Genomic DNA, 24,705 nt, shown 5'->3' on the forward strand with positions numbered 1-24,705 from the left:
GAATAATGTTAGAGACACAAATTATTTTACAAAATTTTTTACAAACTGCTTATGTGGTGAGTGATTATTGTTAAATGAAAAAGTGATATTATTGGTAGACCTAGATGAAAACCAATAAGAGGTTGGCTAGATCAATATTTTGTAAAAATATTGTAAAATAGTTTTTGGCTGTAACATTACTCTATGTATATACATGGATAGATTGTAATAATGATTGTTTGAGTTTGGAGTATTGTTACTCGATAAAGTGAAAATTCAAGTTCTAAAATTTTCTAAGTGAAAATTCGAAATTCAGTATTTTCGATCGGTCAAAACTTTTGTTTGATCGATCGAAATGGTAAGGAAATCTATCCTGGAGTCTATCCCTGTTTCGATCAATGCTCGATTCCTATTTGATCAATCGAAAAGAGCATTCGATCGATCGAGAGTTTTATACACTAAGTGAGTTTTCATTTAGTAATGATAGTTTTCATAGGCTTGAAGAATTTGGTGAAGCATCGAGTGAAGTGGTAACAGTAATACAATGCAATCAAAAGATTGTATAATTTTAAACTCTAATTGAATAAAAAATAAATAGCCGATGGTTATAATAAGTTGTTAAAATAATTTATTTAATACTAGTTGGCTAGTTGCTAATCTATGTGATGCACGAAAAAACTATTAAAAAGTAGATTTAAACAAATCTTAAAATTTTTTTTAATTTTTTTAGTTTGTTAAATATGCCTAGGGGTGTGCAACGAACTTGCTAACCTGCCAAAACCAACCTAATCGAACTTAACCCATCAGGTTGGGTCGATTTTTAAGGGTTAGTGGGTTGGGTTGGGTTATGAAATTTTTTCAATAGTGGGTTAGGTTGGGTTCAGGTCATAAGATTCATAAATCTGCCTAACCTTACCTCACCCATGTATATTTAATATATATTTAATTTTAAAAAAATATATTATAAAATTTTTATTTACTTTTTTGCCCCTCTTCCTAAATAAAACTCAAACTCTAAGTTCTCCTCACATAGTTTGTGTTTGTTTGGTGTTATGCTCATGATTGTTTGGTTATAAAATTACTGTTATTTGTAATGGTGTTGTTTATCTTCTTTTATTTTTTTGCTTTTCTTATTTCCCTCCTCTTGCAATAAATTTACAATTCTCTTTTCCATTCTATTTATTGTTTTTTCACACACAAAATTTATTTCTCTCTCTTTCAAATTCTCTCTCTCTCTCTCTCTCTCTCTCTCTCTCATATTTGGTGGATTTTATTATATTTTTCTTGCATCTCTACTTTAGGTTGATGAATTTTGTATTATTTGGAATGCTACTTTGGGTTGATGTGATTATGTTTTTTGTTTTTAAGTTGCTATATTCTTTATTCTCTTTGATATTATAGATGTTGTCATATTGCATTATAAAGATAGTAGAATATAATGTTATTTTATTATACAACATGACTTGGATATATTGGTGTTTATCACTGTATTTTTTTTATACTTTTTTTCTTCTTATATTGTTTTCTATATATTTCTTATTATTCTCTCTTGAAAAAGTGGTTATTCTCTTTCTCTTGATTTTTTATTTTTTATTGCAACTCTACTTTATGTTGATGAATCATTGTGTTTTTTTAAAACTCTGTATTGGGTTCATACGATTTGGTGTTGTATTTTTTAGTTTTCCATCACAAGCAGTCTCTCTTTATCTCTGTCTTTGTCTCTATCTCTTTCACTCTCTCGAATAAGATTTAGAGAAAAAATTATACATATTCAGTGTAAGTTTGATATGAGTTTTGATTATGATGATAGTCTCTTTTAAGTGAATGAATAATTTGAATAATTTATTTAAATAAAAATTATACATACATACATACATACATATATGTATATATTTATTTATTTTTCTTAAATCTATAATCAACCTCAAGCAATTCATTCAAAAGTAACGATGTTAAAAAAAATGAATTACTGCCCTAAAGATTACATTTGTATATTTATAGAAAGACTTTTACTTAAATTTAGTCATAACAAAGTGGACTAAAATGTTACATTAATATGGTTTAATAAAGCGTAGTAACAATAAATGCTATGCTTAGATTTTAGATATTATGAGTTTGAGATTTATGTTTTTATGATAAATTTGGATTTAGATTAGGTGATTTCTGATAGGCCAAGAATGTTGTGGGGGGTAAAAAGATCCTGATGGGAACATGGGCCTTTTGGGCCGTGTTAAGGAGGGCCGACCTGACCCTGGGTTTAGAAGTTGTTAATACTATGGGTCGGCCCATGCGCCGAGGATCCGAGGACCCATCCGAGGGTGAACTTACCCTCGGGTGAGCACCGAAGAACTCGGGATTTCATAGTAAAGGTTAGGGGATGGCACAGTTAAGGCCAATGGTTAAAAGGGGGAAACCCTAGAATGCCCCAGAAGCACCGGTGTTGAAGAAATGTCAAAGATAAAGGTTGCTACCTCCACATTAAAGACCCTGCACCTACCACCCTGGCCGCATTAATGGGGAGGTGACACTTGAACAGTGGAAGGGAAATTTCCAGTTACTGTTCAAAGGCACTAAGAAAAGAAATATCTAGGCTAAGGGAGGAGTTGGGGCAACACGTGTATAAAGTATTAAAAAGAAGAGTATTTAAGGGAGGACCTAGAACAGAAGGAGGAGAGGACTTTTTGTAACCTAACAAGAAAAAAGACAAAGATAGAGAGATAATATAAGAACAGCTCTCGGCTTACGTCCGAGGAGACCTATTTACATTACTTCTTGCTGTTTCCAAATACTGGCAATCTTTAGTTTGTCAGTTAATCTTCACTCACTTCTAACCTGGGTTTCAAGCCCACTCTCTACAAATTTTTATTTTTTAAGGCTCATTGGGCCTGAGCCCATAACTGTTCTTGGGTCCAGGTGCAATTGTGCACTTACAAATGTATTGACCCCTTGTGATGAATTAATTGATTAATTAGACAAGTTTATTAATTTATCAAATTAACATGCAATGTGGCAGCACAAACAAATCACCAACTAAAATAAAATGCAGTGGAAAATAAAGTTGACAATGTGATTTGTTTACGAATGGGGAAAACCTCTAAGGCAAAAACCCCATTGGGTGATTTTAAGGTCACCACTCTCGAGAATTCACTATTATCACAACAAGCGGTTACATGTAAAGGAATTCGAGTACCTTATACCAACGTATAGTTGAACCCTTACCCCAAACCTAATTGGACTTGTTCTGTAGTGACAATCTCTCCCTTTAATGCACAGCTCCTAGTACATGACTAACTAATAGATGCGTGGATCCTAGTACGCGACTTAATCACTAACTTGAGAAGGATGTTGGCTGAAAAGTTCTTTAGTTCATCACACGATGAAGATCACGAAACTCCTTGGTCACAAAACCTAATGGTGTACAGACACAGTAGCTTCTTCAAGAGAAAGAAGAACTAGGAAAAATTAGGTTTTCGGTTACAATTTGCATGAACAACACTTTGCTTCACACTCGTGCAACTGTGCAACCTGTAAGGGCCCTTAAAATAATCCTTATATATGTTTAGGGTTGTGAGAAAAGAAAACTTATACACAATATGTCAGAATTTTCACTAATTTTCAATTCAAGTTGTTGGCTGTAACATTACTCCATTACTGTTACTCTCCAATATGTCAAACCTCATGTCAATCAAATTAGACTACACTAATTACATACCATGGAAGCACCAGTTGATCACTATACTGAAGGCTTATTCTCTGATTGAACATATTGATGGCACTACTCAAAAACCATCTCCTTTTGTTCTTGATGTTGCAAGAACTTCAACTTTAGTTGTGAATCCTGACTTTCAAGCTTGGAAGATCAAGGATAAAGCTTTGCTTTCCTTGATAAATTCAACTTTTACTTCTCAAGTTTTCTCACTTGTTGTTGGCATCACAAGCTCTAGAGAGGCCTGGAACACTCTAGAACAGAGGTTCACCTCTACATCAAGAGCAAACATCTTGAATCTTAAGCTTGAGCTTTAAAGTCTCAAGAAAAGTAATGACTCAGTGAACACTTTCCTATAGAAAATCAAGATTGCTCTTGACAAACTCCTTGCTGTAGGAGTCATTGTAGACAATGAAGAATTGATTTGTATTGTGCTTAGAGGACTTCCTAAAGAATTTGTTCATTCTTGTTCAACAATTTGAACTAGGAGTGATCCTATTACATATGAGCAACTTGCTATAATGTTGCATAGTGAAGAACAAGCAATGACAGATCACTTAGCTCCAATTCCTCATTCACTGGCTATGTTTGCTTCTAATGGCAAATCAGGCAACACCTCTCAGAATCACTCTTAGAATCATGGTTCTGGAAGAGGAAGGGGCAGAAATAGTTCTACTAGAGGAAGAGGAGGTGGTAGGTATAACCACAATGGAGTTCAGTACTTCTCACCTTAGAATTTCTCCCCTCAGAATTATCAGAATCAGAATGCTTTACAAAATTTCAAGACTGATCGTTCAATATGTCAAATCTGTGGCAAGTTAGGTCATCAAGCCTTAGATTGTTATCATAGGATAGATTTTGCCTATCAAGAAAAGAATCCTCCTATCGAGCTAGCTGCTATGGCAAGTGCATCTAATGTAGCCATAACTACCAATCAAGAGCCTTGGCTTGTAGACTTAGGCACATATGATCATCTAACTGCTAATCTCAACAACCTTGCAATTCAATCTCCATACAAAGGACTTGAACAAGTCACTGTGGGAAGTGGATAGACTTTTCCAATCAATCATATAGGTAACACAACTCTTCACACAAAATATCACAATTCCAAGTTAAAAGATGTCCTTCATGCCCCTACAATAGCTATGAATTTACTTTCAGTTCATAAGTTTTGCCTTTATAATAACTGTTCTTGCCATTTTGATGCAAATGAACTTAAAATCTAGGATATTCCTACAGGGAGACTCCTTTACAAGGGCTTGAGTGAAAATGGTGTTTATCCAATCTACTCGCAGCATTTCATTAAGCCTTCTACCTTTAGTTTTGCATCTTTCTCACAGTCTTATCAATCAGCATAAGTTCCTCATTTACCTTTTGTTTTTCATGTAAATAGATTTAATAAGTGGCTATTGTGGCATCATAGGCTAGGGTATCCTAGTAATAAAGTGCTTAGTACAGCACTAGCTTCTGTTGATGTAGCTTGTTCTTTACCTCATAGTGACACTATCACTCATTGTAAACATTGTCTCAATTGTAAATGCATCAACTTCCTTTCAATAAATCTGATTTTCAAGCTTTTAAGCCTCTTAAATTAGCCCATTCTGATGTTTTCAAGTATTATGTTGTTTTTGCTGATGAGTATTCCAGATTTACTTGGCTTTTCCTCTTAAAATTTAAATATGATGTTTTTGATGCTTTCAATCATTTTAAAGCTACTGTTGAGAATCATCTTGACACCAAGATTAAGATCTTGAGGTCTGACAAAGGTGGTGAAACATATCGCTCAACAAAATGGGGTAGCTGAAAGGAAGCACAAACACTTGGTTGAGTGCGCTCTTACCTTGCTTTCTCACTCTCAACTACCTTTACTTTATTAGTCTTATGTCATATTGCTTGCTCACTCCCAAGTGCAAGAGATCGTAGCAATATAATTCTCGGAGTACCGAGGTCGAACCACAAGGAGCAGAGTAAATTCAAAGACAATATAATTAAATAAAGATTTGGGTTAAGAAGAAAAATAATTTTGCTTGGTGACTGTTAACAAGAATAATAATAAAATTGATTTAAATCAACAATGTAAATACTAGGGCATTAGGGTGTTTCCTTATATCGATATGAAATTCTTTGTGATCTAAGAAAATATCTATTTCATAATTGATTGTTCTTATACAATTAAAAACTTATGATTCGGTTGAACTGAGACAATTCAAGAACGCATGATAACCTCGATTAATAATGCGGTTAGAAAAGTTTTTCAGAAAAACTCATTCACTTTAAAATCTGATTTCTATTTGAAACTATTAGAAATTCATCTAAACAATAAGAAAAACATGATTGAACTTATTGAAAGCATGGAAGAACTAATACATGAAAAGAAATCTAATTGAACAATCAAATATGTTGTTGATAAAATCCTAGAAAAAATTACATTGAATATTCATACCGTATAGAAGAAACATAACCTCTAGCCCTAGTAAAGAGTTTAGGCTGCCATTAGAGAAAGGAAAATACAAGTTTCCTCTGCCCAAAATTCGTTCTACACAGCCTCCCTTCAAAAAACTAATATAAAAGTGTCCAAAGAAAAAAAAACTTTTACTATTCTAATTTCCGTCCAGGTTTACAGTGGTAACTTGTGAGTTAATTTAGGCCTTCAAAACTTGTGACTTTCGAAAACCTCAAAACTGGAAAGTTGTAGATAATTAAGTCACGGTTCCAACCCATCTGGTCTTGTATCAATTGAATTTTTTATGAGTGAGATATGTCCAAAATACTGATCAGTACTCAAATCAGATTTTTCCTTTTCAGATTCTGCCTCTTTGGTTTCTTTCCTTATTTGAAGCTTCCAATCAGAGTAGATGATCCAAGCACTCCAGCTGCACCTCCTTAGGCATTTAAGCATGGTCCTTTAGTTCCACTTAATTCTAGTTTGGCCTCCATTCTCTCACAAATTCCTGTAAACTCATTTTTCTCACATGATTTCCTGAAAGTAGAAAATTACACATAATGAATGACATCTTATTCAAGAAATTATGTAAAGATAAATAATAGGGACTAATGCAAATCATGGATTAATTATATAAATTAAGCATAGTAATAAGGAGAAAACGCCCACATAAATATATAACAAGTATACATTTTAACGCGTTATCACATATCCACAGTACTCCACATTATTAACAGACTACCTACTCCTATTCTCAATAATAAATCTCCCTGGGAACTCTTATTCTTCACCAAACTTGATCTTTCACATTTAAAGACCTTTGGTTGTACCTATTTTCCTCTCCTTAAACCTTATAACAGTCATAAACTTCAACCTCACACAGTTTCCTGCATTTTTCTTGGCTATCTTGCTTATACCAAAGGATATATCCATTTAGATCCCACTACCTCTCGGATATACATATCTAGGCATGTGCTTTTCAATGAATCTGAATTCTCATTATCCTAGTCTTATCCAATGGTCCAAACATTAGTTCTACATCTACACAGTCCCCCACTCCTTCTGCCCAATCATGTTGTTGTTTTCCTTCCATTCCTACTCAACATACTCCTACTCCTACTTTTTCATCACCTCAGTCTAGTCATCAGCCTACTCGGATGCCTTCACCTAATATGTCACTTCCATCTCCAATCTCTACAACATCTCCACCTAGATCATAGTCTAGTCCTGCTCCTATATCAGATGTGTCTCCTTCAGTTTCACCATCTGCTCCTATTGCTATCCTTAGTCCTCCTAGTGTCTCTACTTTACTTGCTTCCTCATCCTCACATTCTTCTTCAGCTGTTCCATCAGTACCATAGGTAACTTTTGCTGTTCAAGTTCCCTCTAGCACTAATATTCATCCTACGATCACAAGGTCCAAAGATGGCATCTTTAAGCCCATAGCTCTTAATGCCAGGGCTGAATCAAATGAGTCAAAGTCTGTGGCTAAGCCTATTAAGCCATACAAATTATCCTTAGTCTCTAAACTTGATTCCACCCTTACTAAACCTCCATCCTATAAGGTTGCTTCACAATATCCTCAGTGGTGTTCTGCTATGGATGAGGAGTTTGTTGCTCTTCAGGGGCAAGGTACTTGGTCTTTGGTTCCACTATCTCCTTCACAAAATGTGGTTGGATGTAAATGGGTGTTTAAACTCAAGTTGAATAGTAATGGAAGCATCAATAGACATAAAGCCAAATTGGTTGCTAAGGGGTTTCATTTGCAATATGGAGTTGATTTTGAAGAAACTTCCAGTCCTGTTATTAAATCTCCTACAGTCAAGATCATTCTTTCTCTTGCAGGTCAATTTAACTGGCCTTTAAGGCAGTTTAACTATCCCTTTGTGATCATACAGAAGTCTGACTCCAATATGCACGGTTTCAATTCTTCAGTACCTTAGTTTTCTACTTTTGTTAGAGGTACTCGTTTGGTAGTTACTCCAGAGTTTATCTTTGAAGTGCTACATGTTCTGAGGGAATTGCATGCTGATTACCCTGGTTGTCCACATCTGAGGACTGTGTCCAAAGACGAACTTTTGTCTCTCTTTTGTGAGACACCTTCATCATGGGGTGAGCACCAAAACACCTTATGCTTGGGCTTTGCAAAAGGTCTGAGGTTCCAAAATGTGGTGATGACATTTGTTCTATATCCCTTGTCTCATTATAATTCTATTATTGAGCCTCGTGCTCGCTTTTTGTTGTCCCTCTTAGAGGATCTTTCTATATACTTTCCCTCTCATTTCATTCTTTCCCTTATAGATGTCTATAAGGATACGATGACTTGTGATAAACTTATCTTTCCTACTGCTATCACGAGGATCATTCACCACTCCTCTGTCTCCTATCCCAAGTTTGATCATTTCCCTATCGTGCGTGTCATTAACGCTAGTAGTTTTCGATGGAGTGAGGCCCAGCTTTGATAGAAGCAGCCACTGACCTAGACAGTGACTCCTCCATCCACCTCCGGTCCTTCTTCTTCTACGGGTGGAGTGACTCTCGAGGCCATCATGGTTTAGCTTGAGCGCATGGATGCTCAACTTGACACTCTCACTAATGAGTTGTGTCAGGTGAACACTTATATGGGTTGTATCGCTCAACAGCAGGCTCAGATGGGTGGCTTTGTTGCTTCTTCTTCTCCTTCTCTATCGGCGTCTAAGGATGAGGATGCTGATGATGGTGGTGATGATGAAGATGATGGATGAGGATACTAGCTCTTTTAGTGATGAGGAGATGATTACTTCTCAGTGACTTGCCCTTTGTCATTTGTGACAAAAAAGGGGAGTAGTTTTGGGTATGAAAGTAGTCATGTACTTAAGGTGAGAGTTAGCATAGGACCTTTTTGTTAGGGGGAGTGTTTTTGTTTTTTTTTTTTGAGGGATGTAGTAAGGATTTTATGTATCTTTTCTTTTGTTTCTCTTTTAGATACATTATCTTTTGTATAGGTCTTGTGACCACTTAGTGATAGCAAACATTGTACTTATCATTGTTATCACTTTCACCTATCTCTCCGTGTGTTGTTTCTTTTCTCTCTTTATACACATGTTTCTTATGTATGCAATCTTTTAATTTTTATTTCACACTAAGATGCCTTAATGAGTTTTGTTTAAAGTGTTTCAGAAATAAAGGTTGTTAAAATCTATCATGCCATGAACTATCTTCTTGCAAAATTTTTCAAGAGTTTGTGTTAGGATTAGATATTATTGTATTCAACAAGTGAGTATGAGTTGAGTAATTTATGACTTCTCTCATATTGCATTTGTTTGTTGTGGTTTTGTCACGGATTACCAAATGGGAAGATTGTTAGGACATATATGGAACTTGTATGAACATATGTCATTTAGAATTGGCTAATCCTTTGACACTTTACTAATAATTGGGTAGATCTAGGATGATTTAAGTCTTCAAATAATTTATTGTTCAAGTCAAGAGTTAAAGCCATGTGAATCTGTTCAAGAATCAAGTGAAGAATTGCTATATTGTAAAGCTCAACAGATAGCTTGACAGATTGTATTTATCAAGGTTTAAAATGCAGTTTTAGCCTAATGCTTGACAGCAGCTCGACAGATAACCTATTTATCAAGGTTTATGAAAATCAGATTTTCAGATTTGTTTTCACGCATATCCAAGCTATTTTTGTAGGGGTTCTTTTCTCACAACCCTAGACATATATAAGAATTATTTTAAGGACCATCCAAGGTGATGCAACTTGATGCAAAATGATTATTTACCCAAATTGTAACCGGAGACAATTTGCCATAATTCATCTTTCTCTTGAAGAAGCTACTGTGTTTGTGCACCGTTGGGTTTTGTAACCAAAGAGCTTCTTGATCTTCATCATGTGGATGAACTAAAGAATTTTACAACTAACATCTTTCTCGAGTTGGTGTGTAAGCCATGTTCTGGGATCTGCGCATCAATTGGTTAATCACATATTAGGAGCAGTGCATTGAAAGGAAAGATTGTCACTACATTGCAATTCCAATTGTGTATTGGGGTAAGGGTTCAAATAGAGGTTGGTATTAGGTACTAGGATTCCTTTTCCTTGTAACTGCTTGTTTTGATAATAGTAGATTCTCGGGAGTGGTGACCTTAAATTCACTCAGTGGGGTTTTGCCTCAGTGGTTTTTCCCATTCGCAAACAAATCACTCATGTCAAATTTAATTTCTACTGCATTTCGTTATTTGGTAATTTGTTTGTGCTACCAAGCTTATTGCATGTTAAATTGACTTAATTAATTTATTTGGCTAATTAATTGGTTAATTTACGCAAGAGGTCAATACATTCTTGGCCAATCAAGTGGTATCAGAGTGGATACACTCTGATTAGGGTTAATCTTTGCTGTGTGATCCATTTACCCCTGTTTTTCATGGATAAAGGAAAATCTATAATTATATCTCCTTTATTTGATGGCATTAACTATTCATACTGGAAAGTATGCATGAAAGGTTTCTTGCAGTCTTTAGATAAGAAGGTGTGGTAAGCTATAGAGATAGGCTGGACCAAGCCAAAGGAAGTGTTGGCTGATTGGGATAATGCTAAGATCAAAACGGCAAACTTCAACAGTAGAGTATTGAATGCGTTATTCAGTGCGGTCACTAATGAGGAGTTCAAGAAGATATGCTCCACTGAAACTGCTAAGGAAGCATGGACCATCCTCTAAACAACCTATGAAGGAACTAAGGCTGTCAAGTATTCAAAGTTTTAAAGGCTTACCATGAGTTTTGAAGAGATTAAGATGGAGGAAGATGAGTCATTTAATCAGTTTTATGCCAAGCTAAAGGACATAGTGAACTTTGCTTTTAATCTTGAGGAAACCATTTCAGAACCCAAGATTGTTAAGAAGGTGCTCAGATCTCTTCTAGAGAGATTCCATGCCAAGATCACCGCCATTGAGGAATCAAAGGACATTGACTAAATTCCTTTGACAGAGCTGGTTGGCAACTTGTAAACCTATGAATTGGGTTTGTCTAGGATCGAGAAATTGAGCAAGAGCAAGAGCAAGAGCAAGAGCATGACACTGATGGCTAAAAGTAGTGATACCGATGAGTCTTCTGATGATGAAGATTCTAAGATGAACTCCTATATCAAAAGGCAGTTCAAAAAGTTTATGAAGAATGCCAATGCGAAAGGATTTGACAAGGACTGAAAATAAGCAATCCAGTTCTTAACAGTTCAAGAGCTTAGATAAAAGGAAGAAGGATGCTAAGGATGGTAGTCAGTACACTGTTCTCTTCGAACCAAAGTGTTTCGGTTGTCAAGGTTTTGGACACATGAAACAAGAATGTCCAACTTATCTCAAGACCATTGGGAAAAGCAAAGCCCTTGCTGCTACCTTGAGTGGCATTGAGCCTAAGGATGATTCAGATAATGATGACGAGGGAATCTTAAATACCTAAACTGCCACAGTAAATCCTACTGAAGGGATTGTTGAAGAGGTAGATGAAGAAGAGGACTTGGTGGAGTCTATGTTTGAGAAGATGGATGAGCAAGACGACATCCATACAGCGTATGAAAAACTATACAAGGTCTTTGAAAAGCACGGGAAATTGTTTAGGCTAGCCACCAAGAAGCTGAGTGATGTGGAACTCGATCGAGATGAGCTCTCTATAAAGGTTGATGAAGCTAATCAGACCATTGGAGTACTGTGATTTGAGAACAATTTCTTGACTGAAAGGACTAAAAAGCTTGAAGAGGAGCTATACTAGGTTAAAGCTTTATTGGAGAGGACTTCCAGTGCAGAGCTTGATGAGATGCTTAGCTTTCAGAAATCTTCTTCTAATAGATCCGGTTTGGGGTATGATTTCTCTTCTCCTAATATTGCTTCTTCTAGTACTACTGTGTTTGTTTCACCTGCTATTAATGTTGATTCTGAGAATGATGATGTTAAAACTGTTTTAGCTAGTGAGAACATAGACAGGGGTAAATCTATTTTAGGAGAACCCCCTAAGCTTGAAAAAAAATAGACTTATATCCCTAGGACTAAGAAGAGTAATAACCAAAAGTCTAAACAAAAGAAGCAGCATCTTTGTCATCACTGTGGAGCTACAAGACATATTCGACCTAATTGCTACAAGTGGTTAGCCATTCAACAGAGTAATAGTTTGATCTCATCTGGAAACCATAATCAGTTTCCATCCTCTTCTGCTCCTTTTGGAGATCTTCTCAAGACCCTCATGTTCCTTTCGAACTTGAAAGGTTTCAATTCTTTCCCCTCACCTCCAGTTCAAGGGTTTGTACAAAGGAAAGGTTCTTCCAAGGTGTGGAAGGAAAAAAGCTCAAAGTGATTAAGTTACTTTCTCTCTCTCCCTCTCTTTTTGTTTATGCATTACTTGTGTGTTTTGCTTTCTTGTTTTTGAGTTAGTCTAGTTTTATGCTATGCTTTGTGTTAACATGTTTTTGTTTGTTTGTTTCAGTTTTGCTTTATTTTGTTTTTCATAAAAATAAAAAAAATTGAAAAATAAAAAAAATACAAAAATAGTGTGTGTTTTGTGTACATTGGTACTTGTGTACCTTGGATGGCCATTGAAACAAAGTTTTCTAAACTTTGTATCTTTTGTAGCTTAGATGAGCATTTCTATGCATAATCAAGCAAGTGAGTTTTATGGCTTGTGTTTGTGATGAGTAAGATTAAGATTAAGTAATCTCTTGTACTTAACACTCATATCACTCTTCTTGACAAGAAGGACTAAAAAATCCTAAGAGAAAGGCATAAATAACCATCTCACCACTAAAGCCCGCCAATCATGGATAACATTGGTATGCTTTGGCATAGCAAAAGTATGATGTTTAAAGCTTAACATAATTGGGTATTTCTTCTCTCTCTATATGCCCATGCATGATATGCTCAAAAGAAATGAACAATATGGAAAGAAAATCAAATGTAAAAAGAATCCAAATGCTTTTAAATATGGTTACAAGCGTGTTTCTAGGAGATGTGGGAGTTATAGGATGTACCTTGAAGGTGATAGTCCCCATCAAGCAGTTACAATTGTGTGTGAGTTAAATTGATTTTCTCATATCTCAAATCATCATAACATAAGAAACTTGTGCAATCTTGTGATTTTTTCATAGATAACACGCAAAAATTCTTTGCTACTTTTGATACATGTGCAGGTACAATGTGATTTGGCCATTATAAGGAATACATGTGTTAATGTATGCTCACTAAACTGTCTTGACTTGTTTTTGAAATATAAAATTGGTTAGACTTGTTTAGTGTGTGTGTGGGTTTGGATCTTAAATGCTTTACATTCTTCTTGTTGAGAGTGTTTTTGAGAGCTTAACATGTTTGGATCTTTGGTTGAGTAGCTTGCTTAATTGCATTCACTTGTGTGTTTTTCTCCTTTTTGAAAAATCTGTTTTTATCATGCTCGACAGCTTCTTGACACCTCTCGATAGCTCGCTATCCGTCGAGACCCTTGGACTTCCTTTTCTTGACAGATCTTATCGCATCTTCAATCCATCGAGGTATTTAAAATTTGTCTCGATAGCTTTTCGACAGATTCTTGATCCATCAAGAAAGTTTCTATTTGGCCGATAGCTTCTCGATAGTAGTTCCACCGAGGTACGTTTGTTGTCGACATATTCTCGATAGCACCTCGACAGATTTATTTGTCGAGAATTAGTGCTAGACAGATTCTCGATAGCTTTCAATCCATCGAGATGCGTTTTCGTTAAATAAATCCGGCGTGAAATTAGATCTCATTTCTCTTGTTCTCTCTCTACAGTTTTTGTCTTTTCACCACCCAAACTCTCTCTTTTCTCTCTAAACCTCAAACCCTCTTGGATTTTGGCCTAATCCTTGCTCAAATCACTTGGTAAGTGCCCTCAATTCTTCATTCTTCATGCATTTCACGCATTTAGACCTAGGTTTTGGGTTTTCTTAAAATTTTTTTGGGGGTTTTTGAAAATTGTTGAGTATTTATTAAAATTTTGGGTTGGGTTTTGCTTAAATGGTGTTATATGTTCATGCATTGCATTACGTTTGCATTTTCACAACATTTTCACGCATTTGGATGTGTGTTTTACATGTTGGAACCTTGTGTGCTGTTAGGATTGGATTGGGCAGAGCCCATGACTTTTTGTTGTTACATGTCACATGCTTATGCATTGTTCATGCATTCGTACCTTTTCTTCTCCATACCTGGTACTCCTGTTGATGGTGCTTTTCTGTTTGCTTCTCTCTCTCTCTCTCAGATTGTCTACATAATGGCACCAAAGCGCAAGTCTACTCCGTCCCGTAACCCTCTTCGCTCCAGGGCATCATCTTCTGATTCCACACCTCTTCATGTTAGGTTTCGTGATGAGAATGCCGATAAGGACTTCTCGGAGAACTTCTCTAAATGTGGCATTCATTCGGAACGCCACATTATCCTATCAAACTTTTCCGATACTGCTCTTCCGACTGTCAAACACAGGCAGGGTTGGGAACCTCTATGTGAGATGCCCATAAGCAGTCCTTTCGTGATCGTACAGGAGTTCTACTCCAATATGCACGGTTTCTATTCTTCAATACGTCAGTTTTCTACTTTTGTTAGAGGTACTCGTTTGGTAGTTACTCCAGAGCTTATCTTCGAAGTGCTACATGTTCCGAGGGAGTCATATCTTGATTGTCCCGGTTGTCCATGTCTGAGGATTGTGTCCAAAGATGAACTTCTGCCTCTCTTTTGTGAGACACTTTCATCATGGGGTGAGTGCCAAAACACCTCATACTCAAGCTTTGCAAAAGGTCCGAGGTTCCTGAATATAGTGATGACATTTGTTCTATATCCCTTGTCTCACTATAATTATATTACTGAGTCTCGTGCTCGCTTTTTGTTGTCCTTCTTAGAGCATCTTTCTATATACTTTCCCTTTCATTTCATTCTCTCCCTTATAGATGTCTATAAGAATACGACGACTTGTGATAAGCTTATCTTTCCTTCTACTATTACGAGGATCATTCGCCACTCATTTGTCTCCTATCCCAAGTTTGATCATTTCCCCATCATGCGTGCCATTGACATTGGTACTATTTGACGGAGCAAGGCCCAGCTTCGACAGAAGCGGCGATGGATCGAGACAACAACTCCTCCATCTACCTCCACTCCTTCTCCTTTTGCAGGTGGTGTGACTTTCGAGGCCTTAATGGCTCAAATTGAGCACATGGATGCTCACCTTGATACTCTCAGTGATGAGTTATGTCAGGTGAATGCTTATGTGGGCCATATCGCTCGATGACAGGCTCAGATGGGTAGCTTTGTTGCTTCTCCTTACCCTTCTCCAGTGGCGTCTGAGGATGAGGATGCTGATGATGGTGGTGATGATGATAAGGATGAGGATGCTAGCTCTTCTAGTAATGAGGAGATGACTGCTTCTCAGTGACTTGCCCTTTGTCATTCGTGACAAAAAAGGGAAGTAGTTTTGGGTATGAAAGTAGTTTTGGGTATGAAAGTAGTCATGCACTTAGAGGGAGAGTTAGCATAGGACCTTTTTGTTAGGGGGAGTGTTTTTTTGTTTTTGTTTTTGAGGGACGTAGTGGGGATTTTATGTATCTTTTCTTTTCTTTCTCTTTTAGATACATTATCTTTTGTACAGGTCTTGTGACCATTTAGTGATAGCAAACATTATACTTATCATTGATATATATATATATACTTTCACCTATCTCTCCATGTATTGTTTCTTTTCTCTCTTTATACACATGTTTCTTATGTATGCAATCTTTTAATTTCTGTTGCACACTAAGATGCCTTGATGAGTTTTGTTTAAAGTGTTTCAGAAATACAGAATGTTAAAATCTATCATGCCATGAACTCTCTTCTTGCAAAAATTTTCAAAAGTTTGTGTTAGGATTAGATTTTATTGTATTCAACAAGTGAGTATGAGTTGAGTGATTTATGACTTCTCTCATATTTCATTTGTTTGTTATGGTTTTGTCACAGATTACCAAATGGGGAAATTGTTAGGACATATATGGAACTTGTTATGAACATATGTCATTTAGAATTGGCTAATTTTGTGACACTTCACTTGTCATAGATTGCCAAATGGACAGTTTTAGCTCGATGCTTGATAGCAGCTCAACAGATAACCTATCTATCGAGGTTTATGAAAATTAGATTTTCAAATATTTTTGATGCATATCCAAGCTATTTTTGTAGGGTTTCTTTTCTCACAACTCTAGACATTTATAAGGATTATTTTGAGGGTCGTCTAAGGTGATGCAGCTTGATGCAAAGTGATTATTCACTCAAATTGTAACCAGAGACAATTTGCCATAGTTCATCTTTCTCTTGAAGATGCTGTTGCGTTTGTGCGTCGTAGGGTTTTGTAACCAAGGAGCTTCTTGACCTTCATTGTGTGGATGAACTAAAGAACTTTAAGGGTAACATCTTTCTCAAGTTGGTGCATAAACCGCATACTGTGATCCACGCGTCGATTGGTTAGTCACGTACTGGGAGCTGTGCATTGAAAGGAGAGATTGTCACTACATTGCAAGTCCAATTATGTATTGGGATAAAGGTTCAACTGTAGGTTGGTATGAAGGTTCAACTGTAGGTTGGTATGAGGTACTGGGATTCTTTTTGCTTGTAACCGCTTGTTTTGATAATAATAGATTCTCGGGAATGGTGACTTTAAATTCACCCGATGGGGTTTTGCCTCTGAGGTTTTTCCCATTCTTAAACAAATTACCTGTGTCAAATTTAATTTCCACTGCATTTAGTTATTTGGTGATTTTTTTATGCTACTACGCTTATTGCATGCTAAATTGACTTAATTAATTTACTTGACTAATTAATTGGTTAGTTTACTCAAGGGATCAATACATTCTTGGCCTATCAGTTATGATAGAAGCTCTTAAAAGGTTCTTGATTGTATTTTTGTTCTATAAATAGAGTTTAGTTTATTGTATTTTACTTGAGCTTGTACAAAATTACTTTTCATCATTCAATAGAAATCTCTCATTTTTTCTTCTTATTTTTTCTTTATCTTTCTGTTATAGCTTCCAACATTGTAGTCCTTTGCAAGCTCTAAATCTCATAATTATACCATAACATTTTATAATACACCCAGCACCTTATTTCTTATTTATCTCATATATTCATTAAAATATTAATTTCACCAACTCTTTCTCTCTCTTTCTCTTCATAAAAAATAAATAAAACACCCAGCCACTACTAGGAAAAAATAACTAACCACTGCTGCCATCAACCACCACCATCAACACAACCAAAACCACCACCATCAACCCACTATTCCTCTCCATTATTTCAATGTGTCTAAAAGATTAGTACCACCATAAAAAATATTTTAAAAAAACCCAGCCACCATCAAGAAAAAAAAAAAAAACTAACCACCACTGCCATTCAACAAACCCACCTCGCCACCACAACCACAATAGCTACCACCAAGCCACCTGCCAACAACCACCACCACCAAACCCAGCACCAACAACAGCCACAAGAAACAACCACCACAAGAACCACTGAGAGGAAAAAAAAAACTGCCAAAAACCACCACCACCAACAACAACCACAATCATAGAAATAGCCACCCCAAGAACCACCAAGTAAAAAAAAACAAAGAAACCCACCATGCTGACCCATCGATAACCACGCCACCACGTTGATCTCCATCTCGCCACACCACCACGCCTACCAGCAAACCCAAGCCGCCAACTAGCAAACCCAAGCTATCAATTAGTAACCCAAGCCACTGATTAGGAAACCCAAGCCACTGATTAGCACCACTTGATTACACCACCATACCCGCGTTGCTACCCAACCAATGCCAGCCCATGCCCATGCCCATGCCAAAAAAAAAAAAAAAAAAACCACCGTGAGCTAGAGAGACAAGCTTGGAATGTTCTGGAGAGAGAGAGGATGAGACACTAAAGAGAGAGAAAGAGGCAGATACTTTTGGGAATAAAATATAATAGAAAATAATGTTTAGAACGTTGCTACAGTACCATCATAAAAATAGGATGGTACTGTAGCACAATTGTAAACTTTTTTAGAAGTAGAAGACCAGGTAATAAGCTTTTTGGTGCTTTGATACTAAAATATAGCAACATATCCCATATATAAGACTAGATTCTAATGCTCTATATGGTTTAGTGAAGGAAAACAAACGACAGTTGTATAAGGGATTTATCTATTTTTATAGAGGATGCATCTCATAAGGAATTTAAATTGAAAAATTCCAACAGCTGTTGTTTGTACACCTTAACTGCTTAACATAGTTTGTCTTAATGCTACAGATAAAATTTTTCTCAAATATTGTTCATAACATGACAATTTTGGTTGGAGTATTTACCACTTATATCATTTTTATATGAGTCTATTATCAACATTGTTTTTATTATGTTTTTCATTTTCATGTGAAAAATATATATACTTCACGGACACCAATTCTTTCCTATACTTCAAAATTATCTATACTTCACACACATACCATGTGAAAAATATGGATATTTCTTTAAAAATGTACATATCTGATCTACACATTTTATACTAATGATGTATAAGGAGTGTGCAATGTGAAAGTAATAATTTTTCTTTCACAGGATCCTAGTTTGCCAAAGCAAAGACAACTTATTTAGAAGCAAATATTTTATTGGTAATAAAATACAAATTTGACACATCACACTTGTCAAATCTGTATTTTATTGAAATCAAGTTTAATGAAGTGACCAACAGGCGTCACAAAAACCCATAAGGATCTTTTTATAATTTTTTTCCATAATTCATATAAAGTAATACTGAATTTCATATTTTTTTTCCACGTTTTATAAGGTATTAAATTGTGATTGTAATATTATAAAAAACTAGTATGTAATATTATGCACGAAATAGTGAACTCTAGTGGTGTTATTGATGTTAGCTTGAATTATTAGACATATAAGACATTAGTTCCACTAGGACATTTATAGGTAATAAAATGGTTTTTCCTTCTAATTTTCATGATATTGGTTACGCCAAGTTTCTCATTATACTGCTATTTACGTATATAATTTTGAAAATTACTACTGGATACTACATATATAATATCAATTCACAATCACTGTCTTTGTAATTCTACTAAATACAACACAAAATAAAAGAATAAATTGGTCCAATTGTATCTCTTTAATTGAATGGGGATAGGTGCATGATATCATTAAGCTCAATTACAGTTTGTTTTATCCATGATTTTCACATACAAAATATCTGAATAGAATAAGTATAAAAAATATGCTCATTAGTTCAAAGAAAAAATAACAATAAAATCGAAACAATTTAATTTGTATAGAAAAAGTAACAAAAGCAAAGTCCAATTTTGATGGTATATTACATAAATGACTTATAAATTTGAATTAATTTTCCTTGCACAAAAAATGGCTCATAAATATAAAATCATTCAAACTCTCTCTTGCTCTAATTTTATATATAGAGTTAGATATATGATCAAGTTTTTTATGGTTTATTTATGTTGAACTCTTCGTTTTCTACATTGAATTAACTCATTTAACAAAAAAATTAAAAAAAAAACTTAGATTAGATGGGACGTATGGCGTAAAATTACACTCTAATTGAAATCTAATTTTTACATTGAATTAACTCATTGGATGCCAAAACTTTAAAACTTAAGTTAAATGGGATATATGGCGCAAAATTAGACTCTAATTCAAATCCAATTTGAAATCTAATTGGATTTTTTTCTCAGTTTTGACATATATAAGAGTTGCGATTGTAATTAATAATATTGCCTAATAGTTGTTGGTGAAAAACCCCCTTATAAATAACATATATTGAAACAACAATTTCATTTTATTTTAATTTTTGCTAAGAAGCAAAAACAAAACATTTGTGCGGCGTTTGGTACGGGGTAATATTTTAAGATTTCCAGAAATGTTTAAAGATTCTCATGTTTGGTTGAAAATCATGCTTGTGAATAAGATGTCAGGGGAATCTAGATTCCCCTCTTAAACCCCTCTCAGTAGGAATGTGGATTCTCTTAAAAATAGGTGAGAATCCAGATTTCCAAGCTTAAGGGAAATTGTATTTTTTATAAATTGACAATTTTAACTCATTTTTCATATCATTTAAGCAATTAAGATAAAATATAAAACAAATCATCAATATCTTTTCTCTTGTCTTTATCTTTTTCAGCCAAAATAATATAAACAGGATAGACAACTAGGTTGATATATTCTTTAACAAAGTTTTATTTAAGTTTCACGTGTGGAAAAAAAAATTTGTCAAGTTGTTTTGTTATGGATTAAACTCTTTTAAAAATTATTATTAAGAATAAAAGCATTTAAGAATTTAAATAGTTATTTTTGTATTGTACTTGTCATTTTGAAATGTTAGACTATAATTTTAATGAATTTTTCATAATTAATAGTTTATATTTGGTGTTTCATTATTTATTTAGAGGAAGTTTTTTTTTTTTTTAAAGGACTTGGTAGTTCACATTCAAATTTAAGGATAAAATGAGAAAAATAAATAATTCATTTAAGATTTCTGAAAATAAACCAAACATTATCATCTCACATTCCCAATGAAACCAAACATAATAATAGCTATATTCCTAAGAATGTGATTCCACATTCCTAGGAATCTGGATGCCAGGAGTAATGTGGGTTCTCCCGTACCAAACACCACATTGATGTTAAAAGTTAAATATCATTCCACATTCCTAGGAATCTGGATGCCAGGAGTAATGTGGGTTTCCCCGTACCAAATACCACATTGATGTTAAAAGTTAAATATCATATCATGGCTGATTTCAACATCTTAATCTTAATTGGTAGCACCAGACTCAAAAGTGAACTTAATATATGTTAGTCACTTAATCAACAACTGTTGATATTGATAATAATGATAATAACAATAATAATAAATCTGTTGATAAATAGAGGTGATGACATACACTAACATAGGGCATTGTGATTGGCAATAGACACTCTCAAAGTCATCAGAGTCATTAATATCTATCTTGCTAATGGATTTACCTATAAAAAGAGGCCAACGCAATCTACTTGGTTATCTTACAGAAAATATTTGAAAGTTCGTTTAGACCGCTTAAAATAAATTGTTTAACCTAATATATTAATCAAGTGATTACTTAGATTAAATTATAGATCTAGGTTAAACACACATAAATCATATCATGTAAAAATGTGGAAAAGTAAATAGTACCACGATATGATGACTCAAGAAAACCAATGAAACTAACCATTTCAAGGTAAAAACCTGGAGATGATTTGATCTAGCTATCCTCAAGGTAAACCAAATCCACCATAAGAGAATTGAAGTTTTTACAAAAGATTTAACCCTAAATCTAATGTCACTTCCAGTAGTAGCTTACTGACACGACCACGTGCAAGCTCTGAATCCATGAACTCCTTCTCTTCTTGAATCTACAGCAACACAAGTTGCCTTGCCTATGACTTTGAGATCTCACCCAAAGGTTTCAGATCACCTTCACTTGTTGATCTTGATGTAGCAACTAGTAATACTAATCCTTGATTGTAGTTTTAGCTCCGGTAGAATCTTGTGTAGTTAGAAGGTACATAATCTCTCAAATCTCACAAAGAGTAATACACAAGTCTTCTTCAGCTCCTCCAAAATGTGATTAGGGTTTTTCTTTTATATGTAGATAAGTTTAAGTGAAACCTTATACGTTTTCACGGGCTTGGGCCTGTTTAAAATTTTGTAGAAAAAACTGTGCCTGTGATTTTCTATCGGTCAAACCTAATTCTCGATTGTTCGAGAAAGGCAGAACTTGACTCTTCTTTTCTGCAAACAGCTGGACTTCAAAACTTGAAACACCCTTATTTAAGCATTACCTAAACACCTAGATGATACAATACAATAATGATTCTAAATATTTTAACTCTTAATCTTTAGAACCTAACAAAATAGGTTCATTGCACCTAGACAGGTTATGTGATAAAACCTATCCACATACATTGTGAATCCATCCTTCAATTTTAATGCTTTAGATAACTTCGACGACTAAGAACATTTCAAGACCCCTAGTAAATTTTTTTTTTTTTTTGAGGGAACCTAGTAAAGTAGAGTGTGTTACAAAGTTTAATTATTATTATGCATTTACAAAATTGAAGGGATTTTTTGGGTACTATTGTGAAGTATAATTTGTGGTGGGGTAAATTACGTATTTGGTTCCTATTCTTTACACTATTTTAATTTGGTCAAGAACTTTTCAATTATGTCAATTTGGTCTATAACCTCTTAGTCTTAGTCAATTCAGTTCCTCTCTTTATTTCTTAGATGAAAATTGCTGACGTGACAAACAACCAAAATAACTTTTAGTTTATTACCACTTCAGTGGAAACTAATTTTTTATTTTAGTTGTTTGTCATGTCAACGATTTTCATTTAGGAGATAATGTCAGAGATTAAACTAACATGACACTAAAAGGTTAGGAGATCAAATTGAAACATTTGAAAGCTTAGAGACCAAATTGAAATATGGTGTAAATGATAGAACATCAAATATATAGGTTACCCTTTATGTTTGTGGTATTTAGCCATTCTTTTTTTGGTTAAAAACATATAGAATATTTAATTCAATATTAGCAGTATGTTTTGAATGTCAAATTCGTGAGAGGTGAATATGATGATATACATGATTTCACAACTAAAAAAAATCATGTCAATTTGGAACTCTTTTGATGTAAACATGTGTAGTTTCTCCCTTTGCGATAACAAGTGTCCCAGAATCACATCACTGATAGGAACGTTTCAAGTTCTACTCTTAAAAAGTGAATATCAGATGTATGGATGGATGAGTGCATTTTGCATTAAATTTTAAGTAGTAGTGATCAGTTGCATTGCTTTTGCCTTTACTCAACACTCTACAGGGACTTTTCTTCTCTTTGGGATAGGGATGATGATTTACGGATACTTCTTGGGCCAGCAAGTTTCATAGCAATGATTTATGTATTATTATTAAGTGCCGCAATGCAGAGCTCTGCACCTAAATGTTAAAGATGTTTAAATTGTTCAAAACTTGGAAATTAAAATTTTTGATTGGATTTCCCAAGAGAAATAAATGCACTCACAATTTGTAAGCAATAAAATGATTCATTCTCATTATATATATTTATTGAAACAAAACACATTATTCACTTTACAATATTTCAACTTGAACTTCACAAGGCAGCAGATAATGACAAGCGGCAAACTTCTTTATTTAGCAAGCCAAAGAACAAATTTTGACTTGACAAAAGTAGAAAAAGAAAAGGCCACAACCTGAACTACAAATGGGACACGCCAACATAAATAAACACAAGGTTTAGTTGTAGAGATCAGGGTGTGCCACGAGGTAGGCCTCAATAGCCTTAAAAACTCCAGAGGCCTTTTCTTTACCTTCCCGGATTTGCTCATCCGTGAGCTGAAAGTCACCCTTTGTCTCGTACTTGCTGGTGCTTTTCACGATGGATCCTCCATCAGGGCTTGCCACAATCTTGGTCTCAGTAGAAACCTTTTCTAGCTTGTCAAACAAAGCATCACCTTCAATCACACTAAAGCTAAATGTACAGTTTTCAATGTCAAGCACATCAGTTCTGTGTTTTGCTTGTTTGAATTGGCTGCCTGCAAAATATAGACAAGATTTGTTACTTCTTTCTTATCATATGTTAAGAAACCCAAAAAAAAAAAAAATGATTCTAGTAGCTTGTTTGTAGTTTTGGACTTGTGGTCACATATAGTAATTTTCATTGTAAATTTCACTCAAATGTAATTTCAAATACCATCAATTTACATCTTAGATATTAATATTGAAGCTGACCTTCGCCAAAGGTAATCTTCCTGATGGTTCCAGGTCCTCCATTTCCTTCAATTATTTCAGTGGACTTAATGGCCTGTGGTACAACCTTTGGGACGAGGTTGTCAGAATCAAGGACAAAGGCCTTGAAAAGCCTAGCTGGGGGGATAACAGAGGTGTTCTCAGATTCATAAGTGAAGACACCCATGATGACTTAAAAGAGTTTTGTAGTGATCAAAGAAAAAAATGAACTATTAAGGAGTGTTTTGATGAGCTTTGAAGATGCGAGTACTAAAGGAGTAGCGGGTAGCTTTTATAGAGCGAGGAGGCTCAAGGTTACCTGGCATGAAAGTTTCGATAATAATTTAGTCAAAGTAAGCACGTTTAGAAGTTGTTCCAAATGCTATTAAAACAACGGGAAATTTTTGTCTTTATTTCACACGAGTCTATTATTAACATTATTTATTTTTATTACATATCAATTACAATGGATTACGGTTATAAAAATATTGTAAAAATTTCAGCATTTCTAGATTTATTTTAGGTATAGTTTGGAGAGAAACTAGTTGTACCATGAGTTTTGTGATAATCCTGGAGGAATTATTAATGGAGTATCTGGAATACGAAAGCATAGGCGGTCTTACGATTGAAGACTGGATTCATTGACCATGTCATCAACCTAAATAGGTAAATATGTGTGTTTGCTCATACATTAGTGAAGGACCAAGAGTGTTTCAAATCAAAATTATCTATTCTTTATGCACACCATGGGAAAAAT

General features: G+C 34.8%; 1 protein-coding gene across 1 annotated transcript; it reads right to left on the reverse strand.

The window, feature by feature from the left end:
• Positions 1-23,292: 23,292 nt before the first annotated feature.
• Positions 23,293-24,198, reverse strand: LOC142626054 (major allergen Pru av 1-like). The gene is made up of 2 exons (XM_075799825.1): positions 23,952-24,198; positions 23,293-23,755 (listed from the first exon to the last, which is right to left on the reverse strand). Exons 1-2 carry the CDS (start codon positions 24,133-24,135, stop codon positions 23,457-23,459), a joined length of 483 nt encoding a protein of 160 aa, XP_075655940.1. The 5' UTR covers positions 24,136-24,198; the 3' UTR covers positions 23,293-23,456.
• Between the last annotated feature and the right edge of the window lie 507 nt (positions 24,199-24,705).

This window comes from Castanea sativa, chromosome 2, assembly GCF_040712315.1.
Source record: "Castanea sativa cultivar Marrone di Chiusa Pesio chromosome 2, ASM4071231v1".
In the NCBI taxonomy this organism is placed as follows: domain Eukaryota; kingdom Viridiplantae; phylum Streptophyta; class Magnoliopsida; order Fagales; family Fagaceae; genus Castanea; species Castanea sativa.

Bases quoted from the DNA above. Each gene is read 5' to 3' on its own strand.
- LOC142626054 (XM_075799825.1), bottom strand. From the start codon at position 24,135: ATGGGTGTCTTCACTTATGAATCTGAGAACACCTCTGTTATCCCCCCA. The intron at 23,756-23,951 runs GTCAGCTTCAAT...TATATTTTGCAG, and splicing joins GAAGATTACCTTTGGCGAAG to GCAGCCAATTCAAACAAGCA.